The sequence below is a fragment of the Macrobrachium rosenbergii genome, chromosome 52 (assembly GCF_040412425.1).
Source record: "Macrobrachium rosenbergii isolate ZJJX-2024 chromosome 52, ASM4041242v1, whole genome shotgun sequence".
Classification (NCBI taxonomy): domain Eukaryota; kingdom Metazoa; phylum Arthropoda; class Malacostraca; order Decapoda; family Palaemonidae; genus Macrobrachium; species Macrobrachium rosenbergii.
This window is the reverse complement of record NC_089792.1, coordinates 26,105,176-26,122,274: the sequence shown is the minus strand read 5'-3', so window position 1 is coordinate 26,122,274 and position 17,099 is coordinate 26,105,176. Positions and strand designations below refer to the sequence as shown.

The 17,099-nt window shown below is 35.9% G+C and overlaps 1 protein-coding gene across 3 annotated transcripts in view; it reads right to left on the bottom strand.

The window, feature by feature from the left end:
- Positions 1 to 841: 841 nt before the first annotated feature.
- LOC136833761 (potassium voltage-gated channel protein Shaw-like) overlaps positions 842 to 17,099 on the bottom strand; it is an 82,339-nt gene continuing 66,081 nt past the window's right edge. The window contains exon 6 of one of the 3 annotated variants that reach the window (XM_067095993.1): positions 842 to 1,402. In XM_067095993.1, coding sequence (XP_066952094.1) covers positions 987 to 1,402 — 416 coding nt within the window. In that variant the 3' untranslated portion in view covers positions 842 to 986. Of the gene's footprint in view, positions 1,403 to 2,650; positions 6,898 to 8,469; positions 9,182 to 17,099 lie in introns of those variants that run through there. The other 2 variants (XM_067095994.1, XM_067095992.1) reach the window with 2 other exon arrangements.

The window sequence follows — 17,099 nt, the reverse complement described above, 5'->3', positions numbered from 1 at the left end:
TATTTCCCCCTTTTATTACATACACACATACATATATATATGATATATACATTGCTTGCTTTTATCAACTGGTTTTCAGAAAGTGAACAAGTTTTCAAAAAACTTCATTTTTCATAGAGATATTTACATAAAACTATTAGATGGTCCATAATAGAATACAATAATTCTATGCACATGGCAAATTTATATTCTGGAAAACATTTTCATAACATCTGTATATCATGTTTATACAAGACTGAATTATTTTCTATTCATTGAAAATGTGGTAATCAATGAGCGGGTATGAGCACAGCACATATCCTTTCATAACACTAAAGCTCAGAGCGCGTGGGAAGGTGAGAAGAGGTTCTCCCACTAAGCTGAACTTCACATACTGCCGACTCACCCTTGGAACATCACAAGTAAAAAAAATGTTGTGGACAATACAAGTTTGGTGTTATCTGTTTCATCAGGAAATCAGGTGAATATGAATAGATCATGAAGATCACTCCCAGTTTTGGTCCTTTGTGGAAAAGGAGACAATGGTGCTAATATCCTGTGTCAACAAACATGCAGGCAAACAGTGCAGTAGTAGTAGAATTAGTTTGCATTCGAAGTATCATTGTCTTCAGAACATCAAAATAATGAAAATAATTTATAAAGATCATCATACAATAAACATGAAAGGATCACAGTACAGTGTCTGTTATGGGACACTCTCGCTGGCAGGGGATGCATCTAGCGTCTTGACCTAACGTGTTAATCTTTTTGGCAACTAGTTCTCCTTCTTCTCTGGCCAGTCCTTTTAGCATTCATTTACATCTGTTTATTTCACTCTAGAATAGATGAAACATTGTAGTCTATTTATATTTTGTGGTCTTTACACAAACACTGCTAGTCAAGCAAGACTATTTTGAGCACTTCCTCCTTAATGAATCCCTCTCAAAATATCTTCATGAAAGTACGGCAGTGACTCACATAACAGTTGCTCGTCCAGTTGTTGAAGGTTACACGGTGCTTGGGGTGAGGCCTCCAGGGGAGTCTGATCCATGGGGACTAGTTTCCCCTGTTCCAGTTGTCTGGTCATTATCTGGTCCACGAAGGCCCCCAAGGGAGCCAGAGGAGGACCCCAAGAGAGGGCGTGTTGGGGATGGTGGTGGTGATGGGGAATGTTGAGGACAGGAAGTAGGAGGGGGTGCTTGTAACTGTAACGGAGCAGGATTGGAGGGAAGAGCAGCGGAGGGGACCTGGGCTGGCTGTGCTAAAGCCACTTGCGCCATAGTGGCAATAGGGAAAAGTGGTTGAAGAGGGGCAGTGGGACCCCCACATGCCCCCGTCTGGGATAATAGTGGGGCCTTGAGGGCCGTCTCTAAGCCTACGCCATTGGGGTTCAAGGTAACAGACAGACCCATGCCCATGCCGACTGTAAGAGAGAGGGAGAGATACAGTGGTGTTAGCGCTACACACATTGCAGCCGCGCTGCCAGCATGCTGCCACACTTGCTACATCTAGACATACATGAACAAAATGGCTGTTAAATCAGAAGACATCAATTTCCATCAAAATAAATACATATAATCTAGTCTGAGAGGTTTTCTCCTCCCACACATGCCACATCTACACTAGAAGCAGTACTGCATCATGGCAGGGGCCTTAGCTTGGGTTCCTCATTGTACAGCACTAGCTAGGCTAAATCATTACATAATTACAAGTATGATATTTTATATACTGTATATGTATTGATGTGTATATATATATAAAATATATATACATTTATAAGAATATCTACAATACCCAATACTCTCTGTGTGCATCTTCTTATAAACAGAGTTAAAAACAATATGTCACTGTAAGCAGCAAAAACAAAATAATGCAAGACAAAATGGATCTGAATTTCTAAACCATGAGAAAATGCAGACAGATTTCAGGTGTTCCAAATGATATTCTACATAAGGCTATGCACAAACGATAGATATGGACATGGCAGCCTTCCTTTTTATACTGGATACCTATCTTGGTGGAGATTTTCTTGTTCGTTGTCTCACAGAGAAGAGTAAGTGGTAGGAAGTATTTCACTGATTAAAGTGCTACACTTTTCAGGCACTATTTGAAGAGCCAAGTGTAGGAATACAAAAAAATGTACCAGTCCAGATAATACAACAGTTATATAAATTTTTAGGAATCATACAAATGGTATAATTGAAAAACCCAAATCATTACCGTGCTGCAACTCTCGGCAATCCTCTAGAAATGCTTATAATAATGAATCATGTGTAAAAGAAAGGGGATGTGAGTAGTCTTGATAAGATCAGAGGTTTCTAATATTTTCATGTTCAAATTTATACAGTCAGGGTAGTAATCACCACACAAATACGTACAGAATCATTTCTAGAAGTAAAGTAATATTTGCCATATTAGAAAATGCCAAAACACTTTGCTGTTGTTCCCAAGGATGTCCTATTCCTTGGAGTGCATGAGTACTTTTCTAAAATTTACTTTACACAGTTTCTCTTTTTATTTCTATGATAACTGCTGCATAAATCTTTAAGCTTATCAAAGGTATATTTAATTTCAATCTAATTTAGTGTGGAAAAACAGTGTTACCATGTAAATTTGTGTAAACTAGTTTTGAAATAAGAAAATTCCCACTCGGGAAGAAATAATACTGTACTTCCTACTTTTCTGTTTAATGCCAATGCTTACAGAGTTCAGTGAGTAACTGTGGTAGGAATAAAAGAAATTGTAAATCATCACAAAAAAGAAAATAATTACCATGTACTGTAACACTTATAAGTCTCTTAATGAGCTATAACTCTGCTAGCAAATTTTGTGAGTAAATCAATCATAACATAAGGATAAAAATATTAATCACTAAAAGTAAAATCTTGTTTTGTCAAAGATCAGGGTTGCCTAAGAGCAACGAAGTGTAATGGTTGACTGGCAGATTTTCTAATAGGATCTGTAAATTCTGAAGAAGACTTATTACCTGTTATCGTGCTTAGTAGAGAAAGACTACAGTACAGTACTTAACAGGGAAAACAGCAGTTCTATGATAGGGTAGCGCAATACGATGCCAATACTGTGCCATACTTAAATTATAGAGTGTTATTCATTAGCATGTGAATTCACACAATAATAATTAAGTAAACTCATGAGATATCCTAATCTTACCTGATAAAGGCGTGCTTAAAATCATGCGGCTCCTACACTGTAAGATGGCAGCACAGTACCTTGAAGAAACTCTCCCTAAAATGTTATGAGCATGTACAGTGTTTCTCAGGGGACCTGTTTACATTAATCAACACAGTAACACAATGAATGTAAATTAATGAAAACTGAAGAGAACAGAGTTTTAAAATAGCTTGGAAGCTCTCTGAATGCTTTCATGTAAAAACTACATTTCTTACAAGAGACTGCATTAGCTATCTAGTCCTTAAATTTATCTTACAAAAGAACTACAACATTTGTAATGCACATTTCTAGACTTTGTTAAAATACTGAGATGGTTTCAAACATATTCTTTCATATTTGTCAGTAACAAAAACAGTAATACTCAAGGAAGATCTATTCTTTAGTGCCAAAACATACAAAAAAATATTCAAAAAAAGAATCTGCATCTGCAACTAAATAAACCTATAAGTGTTCATCTTAAAGAAACTCCAGAGAAGAAGCACAGTCCACAAAACTAGAATTGATTTGAAGGTGTTTTTTAAATCATAATGATCTACCATCCAAATAAACATCTGAGAATTTTTTTACCTATTGGGTCCAAATTTCTGTAATGTTGAGATACCTATTAGAAAAATCTTCCTGAAAAATAAGCAAGGCATTAAGATCTACGTTCATATTTTCAAAATACAGTACTCGGAAAATTGCAATTCTTCATTCATAATCTAATGGCTCTGTCCATACATCAATACACCACAAAACAATGAAAAAATTCCAAATACTGCATTAAAATCTGACAGAATACTAAGAGAAGAGTCTGTTAATTTCTACTGCTATCTATGAAAGCCAAATAATAAAGAATACAGCAACTGTATGTGCTGTATTCTAGATCATTTGATAATGGTCTCAAGTTGAAAAAAGGGAAACAAGCCCTGTATTTGTACTTCCAGAAGCAACAGCAATAGTGCAAGATGCAACAAAAGCCTAACATAGAACTGCATAATGATTGAGTATTGATACTCTATCTTTAGACATTGCTCAATCATGATTATGTATCATGTCAAAAAGGTTTTTTACCTAAGAGAGTAATATGGAAGTGGTAAATATTTTTTTTCAATTTATCTATCCTTCCTCTAACAAAACTTAAAATTTAACCCACTTGAAAGTTAAAAAAAAATCATAGTACAGTAATTAACTCAAAACCTGAGCTATTGCTGTTATGCTATGCTGACTATCACTTGATCCCGAGATGTATATCACAGGGTACTTACTGTTGTACTAAAAAAGAAATCTACAATTTTCTGTTTATAATTTTGTTCATTGCAATAAATAAAACTTTATTTATTAGGCTACAATGATAATTACTGAAGTGTAAATTTAGGCAGCAACATGGAAATGATCAGTTTTACATTCTAATGCCTTATAATATTTCCATGTAGTTCCAATATTAATGCACCATAAAAAAATAAGTACAATATTTCAACCATTGTCTTTTGAATATAGAAAACATCCAAAAGTAACCTAAAAAATCAGAGACTGACATGAATAAACAGTTTAAATGCATGTACCTACAACAGCTTTGTACACTTCACAAATCATATGAGCTTCAAGCAGCCTATTTTAAAATATTTATGTAAACAGAAGGTGGCTGACCATCTAAAATGCTGCTGTCGTGAATAATGCTTCAATGATAAAAATGCACAATTACAATGTATAATTAACATCAGCATTTCAAATGGATATCTGAGGTGTCTGTGGAAGATGAATCCTATAAAACCTTATCTGTTTAGCACTGCATTACTTACAACAATGATCATTCACAATGAATGTCTAATAAATGCTGGAATCCACTATTCTACTCCAAAGAGGATAGCTGCTGAATTCTTTAAACTTTGATGATGTTGAATTTTAATCCTAACACACTATTTCATTACAAAGCATATGCTGACATATCATTTACAGCAGCAGCACCTTAAGCTTTACTCTACAGCATTTTGTGACTATGAACACTCCTGCAGTTCTGTCATACAGGACCTAATATGGTCAAAAAAACCTCACTTAAATCTTTATTCTTAGTTGCATGCTAAGCTTACACAAACATTCATACCTTATAAAAAAAAAAAAAAAAGTGCATCAAAGTGGAAACAGCAGAAGAAGTAAAAGTACCTTTCACTACAGTTAAAGCCTGTGCAAATTCAACAAATAAAAGAAATATATACAGTACAAGGTACTTTTTATGCACTTAGTATGCCTTTGAGCATTAGGACATACCTTACCTTGGTACTTAATCAAAACAAGACCACTATATTTCTAAAACTGAAACTGATGTTTTGAATTAAATTCTCCAGTTACTGTACTTAGCTGTAAATAATTTCATCAAGGGACTGTGCAACTCCCAACATAACCTTTTCCTTAAAGTTCTATAAGGGTAAAAAATAGTCATCATACTGTCCCTTTCCCTATCTTCTTTCAGTACTCATTTTTGCATAACTTGTATATAATTTAGTGATTATTTCCTAGTACTAACTAAAAAATTATCAAAGCAGTTCACTTATAAACTTGAAACATCTGAAAGCTTTGTTGCTGAGGCCTACAGTACTCAATGAAACAGAAAACTCTTCGGGTATGACATTTGTAGTGTCCTAACAAAGATGTGACCTCAAAAATTTAATGACATTTATTCATCATACTCTACAGTACTTCTAACGCCTTGCAAGGTAAGTCCTTATGTATACAGTACCATAATTTCTATAATAATTAAGAACATTAAACAAAAAAAATTTACTCTTTATAGGATACTTAATTATTCTTCTTAAAATATGTATAGAAAGTAACCAGGAACACAAAATGCAGACATAAATATATCTGCAGTAAGTACGATTCTACCAACAAACAGGTGTTGTCAACATTTCTAAATTATGTTTCCTAAGTTAACAAAACCAGGATTTTTTCTGAACTCTTGGAAGTTATGACCAAATGTGTTCTTGGGTGTGCAGTCACAGTCACATACTTTTGATCAACTGATGTTTTTTGACAGTGTAAAGAACGCACAGTACAACAATAAAGACTAATAACTTTGGGGGCTACAGTCGAAGAGCATTTTTCAATGATGAACACATACCAAGGTAAAAATGAATATTATACCCACTATTATTTGAGAGTAATTTCCTTAAGAAGAGAAAAAATAAGAAAACTCCCACAAGAGAAGACACTGTACATCTCACAATTAACACTCTTAACATAAGTATGGCACCAATCTCAGTAAAGGCAGTACTTTTACAGAAGCAAAGTACAGTACTTAATGAAAGGTATGAAGGTATTACATGGAAGGATAATTTGGTTTAACTGCTAAGTTGTTTGTCTGTTTTTAAAGGTTTAAACACGATAGATCTGGTTGTAAAGTGCCCTCTGGTGAGAGCTCATTTGGGATAAAGGTTCTCCGTTGGGCTGTTGTTACGAGACACGAACTCTTAGTCCATGAATGGAACTCATGTGAGGGAGGAGATGGTTTTACGGGATTTATTATTGATATTCTTTATGATTTTTTTTTTGTCATTTGGAATCAAGTTACAACAGCTTATGGTACAAAACAACCATTTACTTTCCCTTGTGGTGGCCACTACACATGATAACATCTGCCATGGTGGGCTGGGTGTGGCTGCTGGACCTCTTAGAACCCAGTAATTTTGTTTGAGGGCATGTCACTACCTTTAGATGTACCATTAGTCGTGGAATTAGGGGCATCGTTGCCTGAAAAAGTAACATTAGTGAATGTCAGTACAAATGAGAAGAATAGGGAGGCTCACTTATAACTCACCTTTGCTCTGGACAAAGCAAATCATTGAAAAACAATACCAAAGGGAAAATCAACAATGAAAAAAAGGTTAGGTTTAGAAGAAGCATCAAGTTGTCCAGAACTTGGTATGGATTACAGTGTGAACCTTTTGAAAAAAGGGCAACAACTGAGTGATAAGAGACACCCAAGAAGACATGTGCAGGAAGTAAAAAGTAATAGTTCTAGATGCTGAGTAATAATGCTTTGTGAGAAGAGTAGTGAAATTTGTGAATAAGATCAGTAAAAGCGCAGAAAACTAAATTCTTTCCCAAGCTGATACCCTTCTCAGAGAATCCTTACTCATACTGTTCAGACTCTGTTTGTTGGCTCCATATGGATGGCTGAGGTGGCCAAGATAAAACAACAAATGTCCATCTAAAGTTTATGGCAATGGATTCACTTACTAGAAAGCCATCATAGTGCTTGCCCAGTAACTGAAAACAGTGAGTGAACAACTGTTGTTAATGTCAAACCCAAGTATCCAAAAGCCAAACAAACAAACAAAGAACAAGTTTCTAGCTCTCTGGAGAAGGGCAGAGCAAAGGAAAGAACTTTATAGTTTTATTAGACTATACAGGGATTTAGCAAAGACAAAAGAAAAACAGTTTTTGGTGATATACAAGGACTGAATCAGTTAACTCAGAATTCAGTAGAAAAGGTTTTGCTAAGTAAAAAAAAAATTAGTCACACTCACTTTACTGTCCTGATGAAAGTTTCTCAAAAAATAATGTGACTTTGAGCAGTCTTTTAGTATATGAACATTCTAAAATTTGTGAGAGGTTTAATTATCAGGCACCTTAGGATATAAACAGCAGGAGCTATAATATATATATATAGATATATATATAGCTATATATATAACATATATATGAATGTCATAGATGAATAGGATATATTGGGAAAATGGTTGTCACGGAGGATATGGAAGTAAAGGTGGGAATACTACGCAATAATTAGCTTGGTGTACAATCACACTCATTACAAACATCCCTAAACATGAGCATACTCACAACAAACAGATTTTATGCACATGGCTTAACAACACTTAAGGATTTGTCATGCAATCTGTAAATTGAAAATTTTCATCATGTTGGGGTTGGAAAAAAAAGACACAGAATATTCCTTATGACACTGTATCAACCATACCCTAGTGGCAACGTGGAGCTGTTGTATTATATATGATGGGGGGTTCCAGTAGGCAGAGAACTGCTATGTGTGTGAAGAAAATGGGATAATCCAACAGATAAAGTCCTCTCTGTAAGGGGTAATAAAGAGTTTTAAAGCAGTTACAACTGCTGTGTAGGTAAACTTGTTCAGATGAAGGACTCAACAGGAGTAAATGGAGCAATTATTATCATATGATGTATTTTTGTAATATTATATTCATATCGTGAAGTCGGCACAGAGATCTTTGAAGCACAGCACTGGGTGGGAGAATCAAAGCATACAGAAAGGAGTGAAGTGCCCAAAAGGGGAAAGGAAATTTCTATACGTATATAACTATAAGGTAGAGTAGAACAGATTAAATGAAACTAAGGAGAATAATCTGGAAACATATACAACAGGGGGCAGAAGGTTACCGGGCTGAGATGGATGAAGTTAGAAGGGGCATGGTTAGAGACTGGTCGTGAGACGAAGAAGTGGGAGAGAGAGGACCTTGAGCTGTGTTCACAGCTTCGGAGGAAGGGACGAACTCCGCGAGATGTCCTAAATCTTTAGCATGGAGATCTGACCCTTGATTGGTGGCTTGGATCTCTGCCGCACGGACACAGCTCCTGGCGTCGGGATTGGAATGAAAGCTATGGCTTATGCTAGTTTGGCGCCCAAGAAAGGACTTCTTAGAACTTCGCATCGAAGACTTTTTTGATGAACGCAATGGGGAAGATTGGGATCCTCGGAGGGGGGACACCTGGGTACCACTGTTTGAGGAGGTGGTCTTGGAATTGGAGGATGCCATGACTGAGGCTGCACTGTAATTGTTAAGCAGAGCAGCAGGAGCCATTGCATGTGTGTTGAGGTTTGTGGGTGGGAGCGCCATATATGTGTTGGAGATAGCAGTTGGTTCAGCCACATATGTGTTGGAGAGGGCGTTGGGTTGGGTACCCACTGTAGGAGTGGGAGGTGGAGGGGGGCAGCACCCTCCCCCCAACTGCAGATGGTTGTTTAGACTCAACATGGGGATCACCTCGTCTCGATTTCCTACCAAACAAATAAATGATATCAGGTCACCTTTGCAATCACACTATGGTTAACCTTGTGACACTTGCAATTGCGTCTGCTTTAGCATATCTTTAAAGACACATTCATTCTCCCCCTCTTTCTCAGCAAGTACCACCATCAATCCTCCAAAAACTGAAACCAAACATCTTCACAGTGGCCTAAAAACTACTTTAGTTTTTCTTGTTTAATGTTCATGTGTAACAGTGATATTCTTAAGTGGTGTTTTTTGAAACAGGATACTGAGATGCTGCTTTATCTTACAATAAATTCAAGTGTACTTATGTTAGTATAAAGACAGAATCTGCTTAATCTTTTTTAATTGCAGAGAATGAAGCCTATCTATTCTTACTATCACATATAGCACTCTGGCTCCATAATTTCTGGGTTTCTGAAACTACTTTTGTAGTTCCTACTTCATTTCTAAACATAACAGTTTTTGATAGGAACATGCAACAACAATTTTTCACTTATTTTCACAGGAAATATAAGAGCAATCACTACTGTATACCTTACTGCAATTAAGCAAAAATGCTAATTATGAAAAAGACACATCTCATTTTTACATAAGAGTTTAAAATAGAATTTATGAGTGATTATCTTGCCTTGTAGCATTTTTAATTAATTCTTCACAGTATCTTGAAAATGACCAGATAAAATTCAGTACTAACCAACCCACTAGGTCTAACGATGACTTAACAATATTAATTCAAGAAAACCTATACTGATGATCTAATTCTTTGCATTAACTACATAAGAAAGTTTCTACAATATCCTCATTTAAAGTCAGTTGTGAGACAATTGTGTTATAATGATGAAACTGAAATTTCATTTGCAAATACAGTAGATTGAGTGACAAAGAACTTATCCCAAGTTACCTGAAGACTGGCAATGTTTACAGGAATTACATGAGGTCGAAGGTCACAGAATCAATACTGTAATTTGGGGAGAATCCTGGCCCTAAACTGTTCCCAGTATTACACATGGTAAAGTTGATTCTTCATTGATGATATAAGTAATTCACTATTGTCATCCCGGGATTAAAATAACATGAAAATGGACTAAAAAAATGATAAACATTACCAAATTTCTTCTTGTCATGCAAACAGTATTAAGATTTTCAGGTTTTCTTTAATATGTCATACAATAGTGTGTCTTTAATGCAGGTCTGTAATACAGCACTGCAATATGCAAATATTCTTGTACCATAAATTTGAATAACTTTCATATTATATTAGTACTGCTTTAGAGAAAACCCATATTGACACTGAAATGACTTAATTTATTTTCATTTGGTAATACTTTGCAATCTTTTTCATTCTACTTTACTTACTAAATATATTCCCATTTATGTTATCCTGCGATTTTATAACATTTCTCAGCAACACTGGTTTACTATGCTCAACTATTCTCCATTAAAATTTCACTGAACCCTGTACTGCCTTAAAATTGATCACAACAGTGATTCTAGATAGCAAACAAAATTTCATTGTTTAAGGTTCCCATGAATAAGGTCCTTGGACTGCATTTAATCCCCTATACAGTTTGGGGTTTTACATATAAACACAATAGTAGAGTAGCATATCATGGAAGAATCACAACATGGACCAGGCTATATCTGACCATAAAAAGCTGTGTGCACTTCTTAAGGGCCAAATATAAGCACAGAAGTAATGGCAGGCCTACAATAACAAAAGGCACAGAAGACAATCTGGCCCAGATAAGCAAGAGTGGAGTAGCCTACTCATGCACTTAACACCATAAATGGAAAAGCTGACATTAAAATCACTGTGCTTCCTTGAGCAGCTCTTTTGAATTCAGAAAAACACATCCATCCTTACATGGAATATTGTCCTCATTTCTTGGAGAGGCTTCAAACAGTCCTCCTAGATGGAATTGAACTAATGCTTTTGGTTTTCATTCTTACAAGTGTAAAATTGCTGTTCATTTCATTGTTAGTAATTTGGGCTGTATTCTTAGGAAATTCAAGACAGTATGTCAGTAGTACCACTTACTGGACACACAGTATAAGAAATGTCACAGTTTACAATACCAAGAGTACTGTGTAAAAATAAAAAACTCAAGATCAAATGTCATAAAGTCGCCATACCATTCATTTCTAGAGTGTATAGTGCTAAAAAATTATGAATATATCTTATTTTTATGGAAATTCAGTACAGCACAGTATTACCAACAACTTGATGGTGTTTTAAGGAAACTATACTACTATCTAATATATTCTGCTTTAATGTACAAACCATCCTGTTGTTTTTTTATGCTTTGGGCCTAGATGATAGTAGTCTATATACTATATATTTATATATAAAAGGAAGAATCACTTTAAGAGGATATCATGAACATTATCAAGACCAGATATTGAAAATCAACATAACCTACATAAATATCTCTTTAAACAGTACTCTATTAAATATCTACTGTAAGCATTTCCTGATTTGGCATTTACTTAGCAAAGTGAAAAAGTTTCATCATGGGGTATAAATTAATTTTTTATGGTCCATGAATACAAACCTTTTACAGTACTTTAAATCATGCTATAAAAATCTGCCTTGTACAGTGCAGTTATCAACATTATGTCACCACCAATCAAAAAAAAAATTATTTACTTCTCAGGTGTGAATTCCTCACTAGAAGAAGTGCCAAGGTGATGCACAAATATCCAAGTAGAAAATCTGGGAATTATGCACTCCCAATGAAATAAGTTTTGCACTTATGGAACATAAAAACACTTTAAAAGATAGTATGTACTAAAAAAACCACAAATCCCTTATTTGATTTCAGTTGTGAAACTATTTTGGTGGGAAGCACTTTCACTACTCATTTGCATTCTTGTCTAATTGGAAGTCATACTGTATAAAGCAGGGGTTCTCAACCTCTTTAATGTTATGTACCCCTTGAAGTCTTTCAGTATTGGTCATGTACCATTTACATTTCGACTTAGTTTATTAAGTTAAAATTGTGCTATACATGTGGAAGACAAAATTTTCAATTAATGAGAGTATGTCACTATGAGGTAGTGTTGATAGGAACTAGTACTTCACATGGAAACACTATGTGACTGGCTGCTAGCATGCAATACACTTACTAAAACAGAAATATATCAGATAGTTTTCGATCACTGTGGCAGTGAACTAGTGCTGCTTGCAAATAATTGCAATTTGTAAGTAGTAACAGTGATAGGTAAGTCACTGTGTGTGTGTGTGAATGGCATATAAAAATTATAAAGCAGAAATAAATCTGACACATTTTTCCAGTAACTGTTACTGTGAGGTAGTGGTGCTATATACAGCTTATAACTAGTTATTCATGGGGAAATTACTGTGTGTGGACCAGCGTCACTAGCATAAAAAAAAAACAAAATAATATTAAGAAGGCATTGTGTTCCACCGACTGTGAACTGATGCTGATTGATTGTTAAGCCTCGCAATTAGTTTTAGTAACTAGTTACTTACTCATAGGGAAGTAACTAGTTACTAATAACTAGTTGTGAGGGAAGCCAGTGTGTGCGACTGCATTAAAATACAAGTATAGACTAATTCAGTTAGATGGTTGGGCCTGTTTCTTTGCTACCAACAAGTCAATCCTCAGCACAGTCTTTGAAAGAGCCACTCTTATGTCGTCTCTGACTGCAAGACGTGAATGTAACTTCTTTTAATGAAGCACAGCACTGAGAATCCCTGCTCACAGCAGTATGTAGAAGGAAACATCAGGAGGTTCCATGCTCAAAACCGAAGTATTTTGAGAAACCTGTCCCATACCCTAGGGCCCCAAAATTCCTCTCATGTACCCCTGGGGTACTGTACCCCAGGTTGAGAACCTGTGACATAAAGCTTTCTCTCTATTTTTGATGTATATGGCTTACAACAATCAATCTCTACACACAACAACAGCTTTAAAAAAGTCTGGAAAATACAAAAGTTTGGGAGGTGTACGCCTGGCAGCACTATCCTACTGGTAAATTCCAAGCTGAGTATTAACAACAGTCAGGCATGAGAAAGTATGGCAGTGCCACTAGCTCAGCCTCCATCACAAACTACAGTACAAGTGCTGTACATCTCTCAGTCTTGTTCTCACAACTAGCACTCAGTGACATGAAATGATGCAGATTTAGCTGTTTTCCATTACTATCATCATTACAATAATAAATGAAATATAAATGGTCAATTGTTTACATCAAAATTTTTGTTATACTATAACCTTCCACTGTAATACAAGATGAAATGATATTGTAATTATAAAATACAGTAGACACAAAGATATGCAAAACTGCAAAGTAAATGATCAAATGTATGAACAGTATACAATAGTATAGTGTAGTGCAATTTCTTGTGCAATAACAAGAAATGTGATTATTCAAAAAATATATTCTTTTTTTCTTTAAATCTTCACCTGAAAACCCTTAAGGACAGAGTCAACAGACTATGAACCCAAAAGAACTCCAAAGAGAGAGGCAGGTTATAGGAAAAGGTAATAAATAAATAATAATGAGGGCATGAAAAATAAAACCAATACATTTGTTACATCAGCAGAAAAGGTTTTGATAAATAAAAAATAATTTCTGAGGGCATGGAAAATAAAACCAATACATTTGAATTCAGGGATACCAGAGAAAGCTAAATGAAATGCTGGAATAAATTTGCTCCACTAGATGGAGTCTTGGAACATTTGGTGATCAGAAGATTCCACGACTACACTATGTACACTATTCCACATAGTTGTAGCCATAATAAAATTCCTAGCAGACTGAGTTGTCTTAAACCCAATCGTTTGCAGCAGCAGCCTGTCTAGTGCTGAGAGCAAAAACAGCTACATCAGGCAAAGAAGAGTGCAGATGCTGTTTGTTGTTACAGTGCAGTGGAGAACAGTACCCCAAACAAGGAAGAAGAAAAGAGTTAAAACACTTAAATATAATAACTTCATCACAAAACATTCAAAAACATTTCTGTAAGATACCAACTCTGAGAAACAGGGGAGCAATAATACTTTTATGCTTCCCAAAAGTCAATTTCTTATCAAAAGTTAAAATTAAAATCTTAAAAGAGTCACAGACACATAAAACCATACCATTTGAATGTCAGTCAGGATGTAAAGGCAAAAGTGTTCTGGATCAACTAACTATCATTCTTTGAATCTTACAAGGGTTAAGCTTCATGTCCCAAAGCCTACTCCACTCCTGAATACATGCCAGATCTCTATTCAAGGATTCTGCAACCACAGACCTAAGGCAAGAACACAACAGCTAGCAGTTGTTCCTTCTCTGGATCTTAGGTCTGTGGTTGCAGAGTCCTCTAAAAATGGTTTAAGGCATATGAATAATAGCTCAATAAAAAAAAACTGTCAACAAAAAATAAACATTTTTACTACAACTGGAATAATGATGATAATGTACAAAAAAACTAAATGGTAATAACATTAAAGTATATTTTTGACCGTATAGCCGCTATTCATCCTCAAAGGAGTTACTCTCATGGTCCCCCAATGGCCCCTTAAGACAGAACAATCAATCTCAAAGAATTCTCTCATGATTGGTTTTGGCCAGAATAGTGCTTGTTGGCATAGTGATAGAGTATAAAGGATGCAAGGAATGAGGGCTCTGTCTCTTGCTTACAGCAACTGCCTCGGTTTTCCCTTCATCCTTCTTGCACAGATGTGGCAACACCGTGCAGGCTGGTGGCTGGCCATTTTCCCTCATTACTCACTAGTCTGTAACACAAGACAGTCACCCCAGTTTTGTGCTCCAGAATTTTGCTTCCGGGTGCTTGTTTAGTCAACATGTCAAAGATGTTTACTGAGGAGAGTTAAGTGCATAGTCTTAAGACCAAGTTAAAAGTTTTATTTCCTTAAAATTTTAACAGGTAGGCTTATAATTGTGAAAATTGGTAGCTGGAGGTCCCCCATGAGGTGAGTTGGAACTAGGTGCTAGGCTATGCCAAAAGAGCCATGCTGCCTTTGCCTTATTAAGAAAGTGATAATTAGCAATATTTATACAATTTTGTTGGGGAAACTCATTAATCCATGAGTTTTTCAACATTTAGAGATAATTCAAGATTACAGCGAAAAAGGAAAATTGCGTCAACCCAACTTCTTGGTTACAAAATAATAAATGTGCCCCTTCAAGCTTGACTTAGTTTTTTTCCATTGTAGTAATTTAAAATTAAATTACTGTAAATGAATTTTATGATATAGAGTGTTCCCCAGTTTATTACAGGTTTTTTTTCAAGTGGTAAAAGAAATACATTTAGGCAGATCTACTTCTGATGAGTATTACTCTGCTGGTAGTGACATCGCACCCTTTAAGAAAATCTCTTGTGATGCTTGTTTTTTTTTTTTACTGGAATATAAAACGTGTACATTTTCATAATGGTTAGCTTTAACAAACAAATTAAAATCTTAAGAGATACTGATTTTATACATATTTAGTACAATAATTATAATACTGTGATTAATTTTAGCTATAGTACCAACTAATGTAGCATATATCCTTTACCTGGTGCTTAGAAGCTGACCTGATAAACAAAGTTATAACAGTTTATGGGTATCCATTTAGTCTTTGGCTTAACTGAGTTTAGAAGAATATTTAGTACATCACTACTGCTATTATTAAGCAGAACCCACAGGTCACCTGCTCCACAGTGAATTTCTCAATAAGTTTTTTGCCTGTTGGGATGGCTCATACCACTTAGAATGAGCACAGCACCTGTAGCAATAAAGAAGAATTCAGCTGGTCACTGGACATGTGTAAAACATGTAAAATGCTCCTGGTAGCAAATTTAAATTATGAAAGAGCTAAATTTAAATATCTCTATGGGCTCATAGGGAGGAGACTACATCTTTCTGCCAGTGCTCTGGCAGAGTGTTTCCATCCCTTTCTGAGCAGAATCCATGTTTGTGCCAAAAACATACTCCAAAGCAGTGAATTCTCAGACCTCCCAATCTGACTCTTCCAATTGAGACAAAGTCTTTCCTGGGGGGAGATGTTACCAATATCTGACATCCAGTGGACATAAACAATGAATGTTGTCTTTTACATGAGACAGATACTGTACCTCAGATAAGTATCTGAGCTCTCCCAAGCAACAATCAGATACTGAGGGGGACACTGATAGGGTCCACCCTACCTCATCTGAAGTGCCTGTACCTTCTAGGGAGTATAATGTTTTATCCAGGAATTCCATCCTGCCAGACAATAGTTACACAGCTGCCGTGGCTCAATCTGTTGATGCAGGCGTCCCTGACAGGGAAATTCTGTTTGCCTGTCTATCAGAATTTCAAGAAGAAACCTTCAGAAATATCAAGGATATCCTTGCTACTGATCATCAGTATATCAGAGATGCTGAATTGGGTGTTATGTCCAAAAATTTCTCAGCCTTTAAACGAAAGAACAGAGGTTGCACAGTCCACCAGGACAGAGACTGGGTCTCTCACAGAACATACTTATGTCCTGCAAACAGGGTAATAAAAATCCCAAGCCCTAAAAGATGTTGAATTGGTTGTTTAGATCCTCACTGAAACCACAACAGGTACTGAGTGACAACCTACCCACTTCCATACCTCTGACTGGTAACAATACCACAACCATGTCGGACTATAAAACCCAACATAGGAAGTTAATACAGGCACAGACACCAGCCCCAAACAAAGATACTGATAACCCTTAGCATGGCACCTCAGTATGCATCCTTTCACCAGACAGAAAATACCACACAAATGAAAGGAAAACTATGATTGAGGTTGAGTATGTGGAATTTTGGGCAGAGTGGCTTTTCCCAATACAGACTGGTGCTTGGTCCCCCCTTCAGTAGGAATTCAGAAACAGGTGAAGAGATGGTTATCCTTCCTATTAATGTAGCAATGAAAGCCCTAGAAGCAACGTTTTTTCCAG